At 40.3% G+C, this 13,070-nt stretch overlaps 1 protein-coding gene across 4 annotated transcripts; it reads right to left on the reverse strand.

Moving 5' to 3' along the window:
• Positions 1-4,991: 4,991 nt before the first annotated feature.
• lztfl1 (leucine zipper transcription factor-like 1) lies at positions 4,992-12,098 on the reverse strand. Of its 4 annotated transcripts, none has more exons than XM_080489911.1 (11): positions 11,756-12,098; positions 11,531-11,603; positions 10,912-11,036; positions 10,573-10,767; positions 8,719-8,776; positions 8,251-8,322; positions 8,057-8,122; positions 7,880-7,957; positions 7,454-7,612; positions 6,588-6,691; positions 4,992-5,907 (listed from the first exon to the last, which is right to left on the reverse strand). In XM_080489911.1, the coding sequence occupies exons 3-11, from the start codon at positions 10,986-10,988 to the stop codon at positions 5,889-5,891; spliced, it is 828 nt and encodes a 275-aa protein (XP_080346037.1). In that variant the 5' UTR covers positions 10,989-11,036; positions 11,531-11,603; positions 11,756-12,098; the 3' UTR covers positions 4,992-5,888. The 4 variants fall into 4 exon arrangements, with proteins under 4 accessions (XP_080346037.1, XP_080346036.1, XP_080346034.1 ...); XM_080489910.1 differs by having other exon boundaries at positions 7,454-7,630; positions 11,756-12,077; XM_080489908.1 differs by lacking the exon at positions 11,531-11,603 and having other exon boundaries at positions 7,454-7,630; positions 11,756-12,096.
• Positions 12,099-13,070: the final 972 nt, after the last annotated feature.

Consider the following 13,070-nt stretch of genomic DNA (forward strand, 5'->3'; position numbering starts at 1 on the left):
GGATATGCTATTTGACAAAAGTATGTTCTCCAGCTGAAAATACAAGATGGCCACCAGTTTTCAAGATGGTTGCCTCGTTAAACGCAAAAACAGGTTTTTGAAGTAGAACTTTAATGACCAGAAATGTTTTAACAATCCAAACATTAATATAAATGTATACTGACTGGAAGAACTCAATAGAGTCAATTGAATTCCAAGATGGCAGCTACTATGTGACTCAAAAAAACCTTAAAGTTCTTCATCCTCTGGAACTTTCTGGGTCTCCTCTGCTGTCTACTTAGTCTTCTTCTTCTTTCCGTTTCTTTTGTTTCTGGAAACCTGACGCATGTGTCTTCGTTTAGTTAGAATGTCAAAAAAAAGACTTGTGGTGCGAACAGATGCATCCTTGGCCTGGAGATCCTCCCAAGACTGGAGGCGGGACTCGTGCTCAGAGTCGAGGGACTCCTCCTCAGACACATTGTGGTGATCTCTATTATCTTGCAATCATCATTGTAGTGTATTACTATTTTGCGTGAGTCTTGAAAGACAAAAATGTCAACTAAAAGCATACTGACCAACGAAGTATTGACTTCTCCTTTTCATGGTTGAACCTGATTTGTCAAAATGGCAATCCATTGTCCTTCCTGGTGTTTTCACTTTGCTATCTTACACATGCGTCCTTTCTCCTGTTGTGAAATCATTTTCCTGGAATTCACATCACAAACATCAATGTTTCTTATCATTTGTCCACCAATCACAGTGCAACAACTTTTAACCATGCTTTCAACCGTATGACCAGAGAATTATGACTCCCAATGAGACATTAGCTCAACATAATATTAGTCCCAAGAGCTCAGTTGTCAAAGATTAACTGGCAAAGTGTCATTGTCTAATAGATCTACAAACACATAGGTCTCCTTGAGACAACGTTTTTCTTCGAAATTCCAAGGCCCATTGGTAGCTCAAAAAAGTCCTCTTGTTCTTTGTTCAGACCATTACACCCGCAGCTATTAGGTGCCCTTATCTGTAGTTCACATCACATACTGCCATAAGAATAATGGATCTGTGGCCCGTTGCAGTTTCTAAAGTCACTTTCCGATCCTTTGGGTGCTTTTATTTGTGCAGCCCTTTGCAACAGAGCTGGTGAAGCTGTTCAGAAAGTTCCATAGCCTTCCAAAGTCACCCACAATGCCATTGTGGCGTCTCACTTGGGAAAAATACGCCAACCCTTTAAATCACACAAATTCTGACCTATTGCAAGCCCCCAGTTCTAATTGTCCTCCAGGCCTGGCCCCACATCAATGAAATATACATATGTTGCACATCTTTAACTATTAATTTTGAAATCATTCTTGAGATAGAAAATTCAACAAATAAACTAGAGTGCTAATTTTGATCCAATCCAATAAGTACACATGCAAACTACTGATGTCTCAAGCCACGTTTACGCATACACTAGTATTTACAAAGTGGTGCTATTTCTCTGCATTTGGGCCTTGTATTTACACATAAATGAAGCTCTGAGTAACCACAAACCAGGATTTCTAAAAACTCTGGCCACAGTGGAGATTTGAAAAAACTCTGTGTCTCTGTTCTTGGATCTCTGGGGCACAGGAAGAGGAGAGGGGAGGGATGGAGGCTGAGTCTCTGTTAGTGCCAGTGTCCAGTGGTTATCGTCATGCTCCTGTTTGAGTGTGTTATCCCGAAGGCGTGACGTATGTTGGCGCCGAGCAGTCTGGATCCAGTGATATTCAGAAGAACATCGTCCGGTTTGAAGCGGTCCTTACAGTTCCAGAACAGGTTGAAGTTGTCGATGAACTTTATCCCATTGGAGAAGCATGTTGAAGTCAGCCACGTATTCAAGGCAAAGAGGCCAGAGAAAGATTTGATTCCTCTTCCCAGGGTTGGAATGGGGCCTGAAATGAAAACATGTTGGGGCTCGAACTCCTTCAGAGTATCCATTAGTACTGAAAAGTAATTTTCCAGGACCTCAGAACCAGTCTTGCTCTGCAGTATGTTGAAGAAGCCTGCATGGATAATGATGTTCATGTGGCTGGGATGCGCATACAAAATTTGGTGAGTTTTTGAGCATGTTGAGTGGGTCAAATTTGGGTCTAATGACACGGCGGATTAAGCGTATTTTACTGAATTACTAAATAGACATTCAGTACCTTCGTCAGACTTGCAGCAAGATGTAGTTGTGCTTCTCATATTGGAGGAACACAGAAAACACTGAGTCATGATGCAAATAATATATAGTGCAGACTCTCTCCAGGGGGTCACCGGGGTGAAAACTTTATTCATTTTTTGGAAACACTGACCTTAAACATGAGTTCTTTGTCCCCTTTTGAGCTTTTACTGCTAATCTGAGTATTACAAGACTAACTGGGCTTTGTTTCATCATGTTCATAACTTATGACAACGCGATCACATCGGTCTATTTGTAAGTTGGCAAAAATGGTTTGTGAAATCCTCATGTCGCTGCATTTCTGGAGATGCTGAGGTTATGAGAACACCGGTGTGTGAAAAAGTCTCACGGAGTACACACGGCTGATATTAGTCATCATAGACACTGATGACGGCTGCATGTTTTCTGTTAAAAGAGTGAAAGTGAGACAATATATCTAGTAAAGCTGAGTGATCATTTGTATATGTTGACTTGTCAGAAGGACCACTACACTGAAAATGTACTCGTTGAACTCAACATGCTGCATGCTGAAGCTGTGTTATTTTAAAACTAAAATGGGTCAAAATTAGGTGATAAAAATCAATCTACATAATCTTGATGTGTGTCATGTCATCGTGAATAGCAGAGACATTTAGAAACCCCTGGTTGACTCACTTTGCTGACAGATATAGAAATAAAAACATTGTGAAGGACAGAAACACTATCAATTATAGATGTTCTCACTGATTTCTGGGAACATTCACCCTCACACTGGCGTCACTCAGAAATACTGAGAGGATGCAGTACCAGTCAGTTTAGAACTGAGGTGTCGGATGAATAATGTGATCGATCATCATGTTCACTCTCTGCTCTGGTGAGGCTGAATGAGTGGATGCGGATGAAAAAATAAGAGCACCAATGTGTGAAATCCACACTGACAGAGGCTGTTGTCTTTCTGTTGTTCTTCTGAAAATGAAAACAGCATTGTTTACTGGAGGCTGTAGAGTACTGCAGTGGTTAGCGTCTCACACCACAGCAAAGAAAAAAAAATTAAAATAAAATAAGTGCTGGGTTAAAATCTGCTGGCTGACAAGGTGCTTCTGTGTTCATGTTCTCTCTGTTTCTGTTTGGATTTTAAGCAGAAACTCCAACTTCCTCCCACAATCCAGAGAACTGATTCCCTTGTGTGGGGCAGAACACAGCACTCGCTGCGGCGGGTTAGTAGAAAAGTAAGCGTTTGTAGGTTTGAATCCAACTGCCAACAGGTCACCACAGTGGGCCCTTGAGCAAGGTCCTTTACAATAAACAGCTCCACTTCCAGTCGAGTATGTTTAAAATTGGTTAACAATCCAGATTGTAGATTGTCTGGACCACGTCCATGAGGAGACGGAAGTCCTGAACTTAGATGGCCTGGCCCACACGTACGTACAGTGTGGGAAAAAATGGGCTCATTTGACGTATTCCCTACCGTGGACATCACCTTACACTATGAAACTCTGCAGGAATCCCCACAAGCCAACATCTGACTTCTGATTCCACAGAAAAACAAACACCGGAGTTTGTTGTCTTGCTGGTAAAACCGAGAAAATCCCTTTGAGTGTCTCAGCGAGCAGGAAGCTGCTCAGAACTGGGTTTACTTCTCTGACATGTGTTAACTGTTGTCTCTATGCTGTGGGAAAGTACGGTCGCCGTCACTGCTTTAGCAGCAGCGCAACAGATTGATTCTGATACAGAAACACGAGTTACCACTTCCTGTGTATGTGCGCGCTGTGATTTATTTCATGCACTGACAGACATCGGACAGGTTCAGTAGTTTGCATTCCTACGTGACATTCAGCATTCCCACGATTGATGCTATTGATCTGAAAACAGGAAAGTATTCATTTAAATGCATGTCTGCAAATGACATGATCGTGATTGTTTCTTTGATCGATGTAAAACAGGAGAGCACGGCACCGTGGTTTGAGAGAGTAATTCCTCCCACAGGTTTTATATTTTGTTCTTTGATTAATGCAAATCTCCTCCCCAAAATGTTTCTGCACTCATGAAAAAAACAAAAAAACACACACATCACATGAAGCTCTAATCAGAGTCAAAATCAGGACCCTGTGGCTTTCAGGGTTTCACTGCGAACAAAAGGAGCTCAGCAGTTGAGGGCTTGATGACCACTTTCATACCGACTCTGGAAATTTAGAACTCATAAGCCACAACAAAGATGTCTGTTGCACATTATGTAACATCGACAAGTATTTTCGTGTTTGGTGTCTTACTGTTTCTGTCTGTTCCTAATCATCTGGAAATATTTGGTATTTATGCATCTGTTGTTTCTTTACAAAGAACCTATTAGAGGATCTAATCTTCTTGTATATATTTAACTCTAGTGGAGGATGTAATGTAATTTTCTATTTGTAAATATGCCTGTTGCAGATCTGTTATCAGTGAATGTCTCTATATTCATACGCCACAAAGATGCAAACAAACAGGTGGGAAGCTTATAAAGAGGTATTTTAATATTTGTGTACACGCATCATCAACTGTTGTAGTATGCCACCCTCTGGTTGAACCAGACAGTTCCACATAGTGATTTACTGTATGTGTATATTTAGCATGAAACTCTTGGTAATTTATTAATTTTTCTAGGATATTCACTTTTTTTTTTTTTTTTTAAATGATTTGATGATAAAGTTGGGAGATAAAGGACAAATCTTTCAAATGTTGCAAAAGCTTCACTTATGTGGATCTGGCGTGAGATCACTTGACATTTAAAATGCAGGTTTTGCCCTAAATTTAAAGAAAGCATGGAAAGTCTCTTCAGCAAAAAAAACAACTGACCAAGCACACTTTTGGTACCAGCTTTTATTACCCCATACTTTACACGATACAAACAAATGCACATCTAGTATAATATAGGGTAGACGAATCATACTCTACAAGAGCATTACTTCATGAACATCATGTATATTAGATTTTTTTTTTTTTCTCCGATAATCCATCACCCACAGTTATACGAAAAGTACACAGTAGTTCCAGATAAAATATGTTAGGCCTTCTGAGGAGGGAAGTCATTTCTAGATCACTATCCACGGCATTTAAAATGTAAAAGTGGGAAGAAAATAACAAAATAATAAATTAGGTTCTTTTTTTTTTTTTTTTTTTTCATACTTTCATACAATGCCAGACCATTAGAAATATTTTTTCTGTGAAATGCCCATGAAGGATTAGGTAAAAATGAAAGCAGAGGCAACACACTTTTTTCAAAACTACGTCGTTTGTTGTCAACTATCTGGTGCAGGAAAGCTAAATGGTACCAGTAAGACTGCAAAGCTTCAGGCAGACAGCGCAAATCTGTCCAAGTCAGTGATCGGACAAGGCCTCTTCAAACGGGGACGAGTTAGTATTTGCATAGAGCACTGAGGGGAGGCTGCTGGCTACCGGGAGTGCGCTCCGAACTGAGAGAGGAAAAAAAGCACAGCGGAAAAAAGGCTATCGTTTATCTCGACTACATTTTGTATGTATGAGTGTTTCCAACTTTCCCGCCACTAAAGCCGATAACTACTAAAGATAAAGTATAAATAACAACCACCCCTCCCAAGGTGCTTTTTTTTTTCTTTCTTTTTTTCCCCCCCTTGTCTCTCTTGTGTTTCAGTAGTGGAACTGGTGGTTGTTGTCCAAACCACAGTCATGCGCTCTGGTCCCGTCTCACCCGGTGAACCTCTGGTAAACCAGCTGTCCTGGGCACGACTCACTCATTGGGTTCATATCTGAAAAAAGATTGGAGATAGGAACACAGAGTTTCAATTTAAGGACATTCTTTTTTGAGGGTGAGAGATGGGAACAGAATTAGTTAATGAAATGCCCAGGTCTGATTTCGGTTTTAATGTAAAAGTTTATGTGTGATGTCTCAACAAAGCATATTCATGTTTAAATACAAGCAGAATTGATTGACCTTCAGCTTCTATTATTCCTCCAGGAATGAAAATATGAGTCTAAATAGTTGTGATTTGATCATATTGGTATTATGCTCCGCCCTGTTTTCACGCTTCGTGTTCCCTCTGGGGTCCACCCACACGTTTGCCTCTGTGCTGCCTCACCCTGATTATTCTTGATCGTGAATGTTGTAGTCTGTGCCTCATCGTCTTCCCACTCCCTGTGTGTATTTATGTTGCTATGTACAGGCTTGTCAGTTGTCATTTGATTCTTGCCCGTGTGCCTGGTCTGCTCTTCTCCTGTTTTTCCATCTTTCTTGGTGCCTTCTGGATTTTTTGGGATTCTCCCTTGTGGAATTCTTTAAACTTTGGTTTTGTTTTTGTGTTACAACTTATTTTATTTTACGTACTTTGCGTAACATCATTGACTATTGCCTGTGGACTTCAGCATATTTGTGGAACATAACGACAATTCCTCCTTCTACGATGCATTATAATCATCGATCGATATTCACCTCTGCAATCGTTTTCTAATTTCTTTGATCTGCTCGTTCTTCTTGGTCAGGATCTCCTTCATGTTGCGATACGCTGCAGTTTGCTGGAACTTCTTGTCCAGCTCCTGCACAGCGAATACACATCCAAAACATCAAACTCAGCATAAGCGGTGACAGCAAATTACTCAAAACTTCAAAAAAATCGACTTGACATCATAGCACGTGGCAAAGAAATTGAAGCCACTTCTAATCAAGAGAGGTTTCAAACCAAAACATTAAATTAGAGGTAAGCGTGCTTGAAGAGACCATGAACAGTGGTTTGTTTGGAAAGCAGTCAGGTGCGTAAGTTTTGTTTTGAATCTGAAGAACATAACAGGTTTCTTCCTGCTCAAAAATATAAAAAAATATAAAAAAAAAAAATTGAATGAGCTGTTTGTCTCTTCCATTGCTGTGAAGGTCAATTTCAGAGCAGATTAGGCAAAACCAGCCAATGTTATGTTATTTTAATTGACATATTGACTATTATGTAATATAATCAGCTACTGTTGAGGCCACATTACAGCAGAGTGTGGATTTGTTTTGAGATGGCACCTCCCACTTCATTTCCTATGTCAGTTATCACCACAGGTTTCTTAGTTAACACCATCAGAGGTTAGTACACGCGAAAGAATAGAGAGGTGAGAGAACTTGCAACAAGTGTGATTATACTGTTGCCTGATTTGGTTCTGCAGTCTAAACTTGATTTTTTTTTTTTTACAAAACTGGATTCAGTTGGTTTCCTTTTGAGCCGGTGTCTTTACAGTGCCTAGATTAATAATAAAATAACAAAAGAAAAGTCCTGTTGCTGATGTCGGCTACTTTCCATTTTTCCAGAAACGTCAACGTACCTTCTCTGCTAAGCTCAGCTGTTCCTGCACTCGCAGGAGCTCGTGTTTGGCAGAGATCAGGTTTTCCTGCAAATCTTTCTGGGATGCAACATTGGCACTGAGAGACCTTTGGTAGTCCTCCTTCAGAGCCGCCACCGTGTCCTCCAGACTGTTGATCTCCTGGGATTGAGCAGCCAGCTTAAAGGGAAGAGTTCAGCTCGAGATCAGACGACACGATTGGCCATCTTTCCTACAACATCCTCATACCGGAGAATCTACATCCTCTAAAGCAAAAAGTCACACTTTGACTAGGCGGATACATACCATTTAAGTCCAAATTAGCAGATAAAGACAAATGGCAGATAAAGAGTTAAAAAAAAAAAAAAGAAAGCATGATAAAGTGAAAAGGAAACTATTGAGTTTTATAAGCCAAACAAGGACGAGTACCTGTTGATCACCTTGCACCTTCTGGAGATCTTTCAGAGCTCGTTCTGCCCGGCTTCTTTCATCTAATGCACTCATGGCCTGTTGAAATGAACCAGGAAGATAACAAGTAGCAGAGTTGCTTTCACCAGTTGTAAGCAAACATGTCTAAATAAGTTTTTTCTTTTATGTCAATTATACCTGAGATTCTAAAGTGCGGAGCCTGGCTTTCAGCTTGTCATTTTCCTCCTGTAGTCTCGCAATTTCCTAAAGAAGTAGGAACATATAGTAATAAATGGTGATGGTAAATGGTAATGACTGTCCGGGTTTAATGGTAGAGCCGTGCATGTAATCTATTTAACAAATTGTGTTGTTGTTGTTGTTTTTTTTAATACCTTGTTAAGAAGTTCAGACACGCCGCCCTCATTCAGAGGCGCTAACTTGGGTTTGCTTGTTTCCTGGTTTGTCTGCGAATAAAGTCACAAGTAAACGTTAACGCCTTATTTCACATCAGTCCGCTCTTGCTCTTCTCAGCATAGCGTAGTTCGTCTGTGTGTACCGTTTGAAAAAAAAAAGGTGGGAGTAATCAGATCGTAGTATAACATTTCAAAGTGAATTTGTTTTGGCATTAAAACCACAGCAACCCCAGCGACGTGTGACTCCTGAACCTCGCAGCTACCCCTGCAAACTCCCGGCGGCCCCGACATTTAAAAGTACTTCACATGTGCAGGAATGCACGGCTGCTCTCTCGCCACCGAACTTCACGTGGGTTCAAATATACCACCACTGAGTGATTAATGACAATTGAGATCATGGTGATGCTTGGAGCTCCAGCACGCGAGAGAGGAGCCCAATAGGCTCACCTTATCTGCGGTTTTGAAGTCGGTCTTCTCAAATTTAGCTACTTGCTCCAACAGCTCCCTATTTGGGGAAGGAACAAAAGAGACAGAGGGTTTTTAAACAGAGCAATGAAAATGAAAAACAATATAAAAGCGAAACAAGCGTCTCCCTGTTATATGGGAAACTTGTCACCTGTCAACTGTGGTTCACAAAAACCACCGGGTTTGTATTTTCTAACATTATAACCGTTTATTTTGGTGGTCAGAAATGTTTAGAAAAAAAAACCAACAACAAAAGAACTTACTCTCAGCGGAGTGCTTATGAGATATGCACTTGTGGTGAACACAACTGTTTCCAAAGGCTTAATGTGGTTTACTTAAAAGCAGCGAAAGCCACGTACACTGTGACACGGGGCGTACCCCTAGATAAAGACACCCTATATGTCACGTATCACTGAGAGCTGTGAACAGGGCTTCACAGGGTGCTCATCCACCCACCCATGTGCATATTACAAAAGAATTTGTTTTCCAAAGATTGCTTTTATACAGTGAAGGGTTACGTCGGTCAAAAGCTACACGAAGTTCAGCTGAGTGCATGCACTGTGAAGCTTCACTGTGATCATCCCGGCCCACAGCTTCAGCTCGCATGACTTATAAGGTGAATACGATGCGAGAATAATTTGTTTTCTTTATCCCATGAGCAAAAAAGGGGAACAAGGAGACGTGCGGTTCACATCTGAAATTTGAATTATGTCTGAAATATCACCTGCTGTTGATGAGAAGTTTCAAACCGGTGACCAATGAAGACAATGCACAACATTTTTGGTTGAAATTCAAATGTGATTTGTCCTGGAAATATGAAGAAATCTGCATGCTTAAATGACCAAAATTTCCATTTTGTAGAGTGAGAACCACAGAAATTACAATTTGGAAATTAACATTATTTTTAAACAGTATTTCACGAAACGTTAATGAAAATCCATTTTGCATAGATCAGGGGTTCTTAACATTTCTCCCTGAAGGCCCTCCTGTTCTTTGAATTTCGCCCGATACTCCTCTCTTTTTGCTCTCTCGTATATAAACCTTCAGATTTTGACAATTTTGACAATCACAAAACACACAAAACCTCATCTGTAGCCAGTGATGGCACGGAAAGAGAAATAAAGAGCATATTCATCCAGAGTAATGTTTCCATAAATTGGAGCAAATATAAACAGACTGCTTAGACATAACTTTCATTTAGTTCATTCATTCATTCAATATTGTTTTAGATTTTACGACCTACATTACATGTTTTACCCATACTGTGCTTAAAAACTAAAAATAAGAAGTGGACCTAAAAAAAAAATAAATAAAAATAAAAAAAACGCTTTCAGTTTGTTTTGTCGCCCTATTGCAGGTGAAGTGAACATCAAAATACACTGAGCAGGTGTTCGAATTTGTGACGGTGAGGTCGACTGCATGTCACTGTAAAAAAAAGGAAAATGCAACCAGCATAGTGGAAAGAAGGGTTACTCTTGTGACAGTGACCTTTTTACCTGCTGTAACGTATAAAAGACTTACATCTACACACTGCCGAAGAGGAAGTGGCCTATCGTGCATTGAAGAGGAACATTTCTCAACGTTTAGAGGCTTTTGTCACATCTTGCATCTGTGATAGTCAGTTTGACCTTGGCTTATCATTATGATAATATGTAGGCCTTTTCTAAGTTAGGTTGATGCTGTATTGTCATAATAACATAGATCTACTATAAATTATTCAAACAATATAAAAAAAATGATTTTCATTGATTACAATTTCTCATTTTCTGTTATTTTACATGACGTCACATCTTAATTAAACACATTCCTCAGTGTGTTTCTGTTTTTGTGGCACACCTGTTTTCCAGCTCGGAGATATCGCTTTGCAGTCGTAGGTAGAACTTCTCCGCCTGGGAGAAGAGCTGGCGGAGCAGCAGAACGTTGGTGTGGGCCGTGTTGATGAGCTCCATCTCCACCTCCCCACGCACCACCACCTGCAGCCCGTCCAGCATCTCCCGCACCTCGTCCACCGTGAACGTCTCTTCTACGAGCCTTCGGGGAAAAACACACACAACATCTGGAAACTGCAGTCTGCCATAACTTACTTCTACCCTTTTGCCCGATCTGAAAAATGACTGAAATTGCACATGACACGAGCACCGACAGAATAGATAAACAAAGAAAAAAACAACTTACCTGCTCTCCTTCAGCTCTTCAAAGCACGAGTCAATTGTCTTAAGTCTCAGGGTCCTTTTCGAACGTGCAAACCGCATGTAATTGATGACTTCATGCTGATGGTGTTCGTTAAAACCAAATTCAGCCTGCATGAAGATAAGACAAAATATGTTACTGACTTAGATAGTGAGATAGCGGTTCAACCTCTTTTTTTTTTGATTCAGTCACTTTTGCTCTCTTCTTTCTTACATACACACTGCAACTTGCAATATTAGTGCATTTTATAATAAATATTAAAGTCATAACCCTGCTTTGATGTAATGACAAGGAAATATGGCAGTCAGCTGATTTACACCGTTTATTTGTAATGATGTGTTCATCATTTATTTATGTAAGTATTTTCAAATATGTTACTGACTTCTTCTATGTCTTTTATTACAATTTCAGCCCTTACTCTTAGTTTTGTTCTCATTTCGAGCACATTTAGTCTGTATGTCTTTCAGGTGATGGAAATTGCAACATCAGTTTATATTCCAGGCATAAAGCTATTATGATCATTGTTATTATAGCTATAATTGTCATTATTAGTGTTAAAGACGTTGCCAGTGATACAACATGGACAGAGAGACACCACAATTACCTGATCAGCTCACTTGAAGAGGATTTTCTCCTGCTAACATCCAGCAAGGCCTTTTTTTTTTTTTTTTAATGAGCTGGAGGGAGGGGGGGGGGGGTGCATGCTATCGTTAGCCATACACTCGGCTCTGATTGCGACTCGTAAGCTTTGTTCGGAGACGTTTGATCGCGCCAAACTCTTGAAAGCACACAGGTGGCCTAAACAGCAAACCGTAGTAGCTATACTCACCATGACGGCCGTGGAGCTGGCGTTAACCGAACTAAAGTTAGCTCGCCTGAAGGCTGTGGTCCAGAGAAGAGAGTGGAGAATCTGTGACTCTAATGTAGGCCACGTCGGGAGCAGATTAGACGCCGGGCGTAATACGCTCGAGTCGAGGGTTCTGGTGAACTCCCGAGCACTCGTGTTCACCACCGTGAAGACGCTAGACTGAGGTTAGATCATAGCTATAAGATTATCTCGCAGATTTGCTAGCCTAGCTACCAGAGCTACTGTTTGCCTCGAGAGCGCCTTGGTAACGGAAAAGAGCGTCAGTGCCTTGGTTACGAGAAGTGCGTTCAACGACATCACGTACAAAGAGGAATGTGGCTAATCCTCACATAAATACACGATATTATTTTGCAATAAAACATATCATGTAAACAAAAAAAATGAGAAATCCTTATTTTAAGCTGATTCTTCAATGATTTCTGCCATTATCAATGCATATATTTGAAACCAAATATGTTAAAACTTTTTTTTCCAGGGTGTCCTGAACCTTGCAATTAATGTTTCTTTCAGACCTTATAAATGAGCCCTATTTTTTTTTTCCTGTGTCAACTATATTGGAGGGACACAAAATTGAGAATCTTTTTTTCTCTCTTTGTTCACAATAAGATGACAATCGAACCTACATTAGTATGTGATGTACAGCGGTAGGTGGCAGTACAGAGCTAAACACTGTGATAGGAACACAGGGAAGATGTGTTTGACGGACTCCTCATTAACAGCCTGCAGTAGATACCTCCCCAGTGACCTCTAACTATTCACTGAACCACTCTTTATCAAGTAAATGGGTTGTCGGTAATTGATTTTGAATCAGAAATTCATCAACAATACCAAATGTATTGCCACATTGAGCCACACAGTATTCTATACTATCAAGTATAGTTATAAGAAATTAATACATGTTTCTTTGGATTTATTTCTGAATTTGTAACACTGGTAACTAACCAATTATATTTATTTCAATACACAGCTAGCAGGACCGTGTATGATTGTTTCTACATCATCCATCTATCTATCATATATACCACTTTATCCAGTTCAGGGTTGCACATTACTAGAACTGATCTTGGCTCACTATGGGAGGAGTCAAACTACACTCTGGACAGGTCAGTGGTCCATTTTCGGACAAACCCAGAAAGACACACAACCACACGCACATCCACCCACATGTGCAATCCACAGTCACCCAATGGCCTCAATTCTGTGTAGTTGTGGAGAACACGCAGACTCCATATTAGAAAGGCCCAGATTCAAACTCATGACCTTCTGGCTATGAGGC

The sequence above is a fragment of the Lipophrys pholis genome (genome assembly GCF_963383615.2).
Source record: "Lipophrys pholis genome assembly, chromosome: 20".
NCBI classification, from domain to species: Eukaryota; Metazoa; Chordata; class Actinopteri; order Blenniiformes; family Blenniidae; genus Lipophrys; species Lipophrys pholis.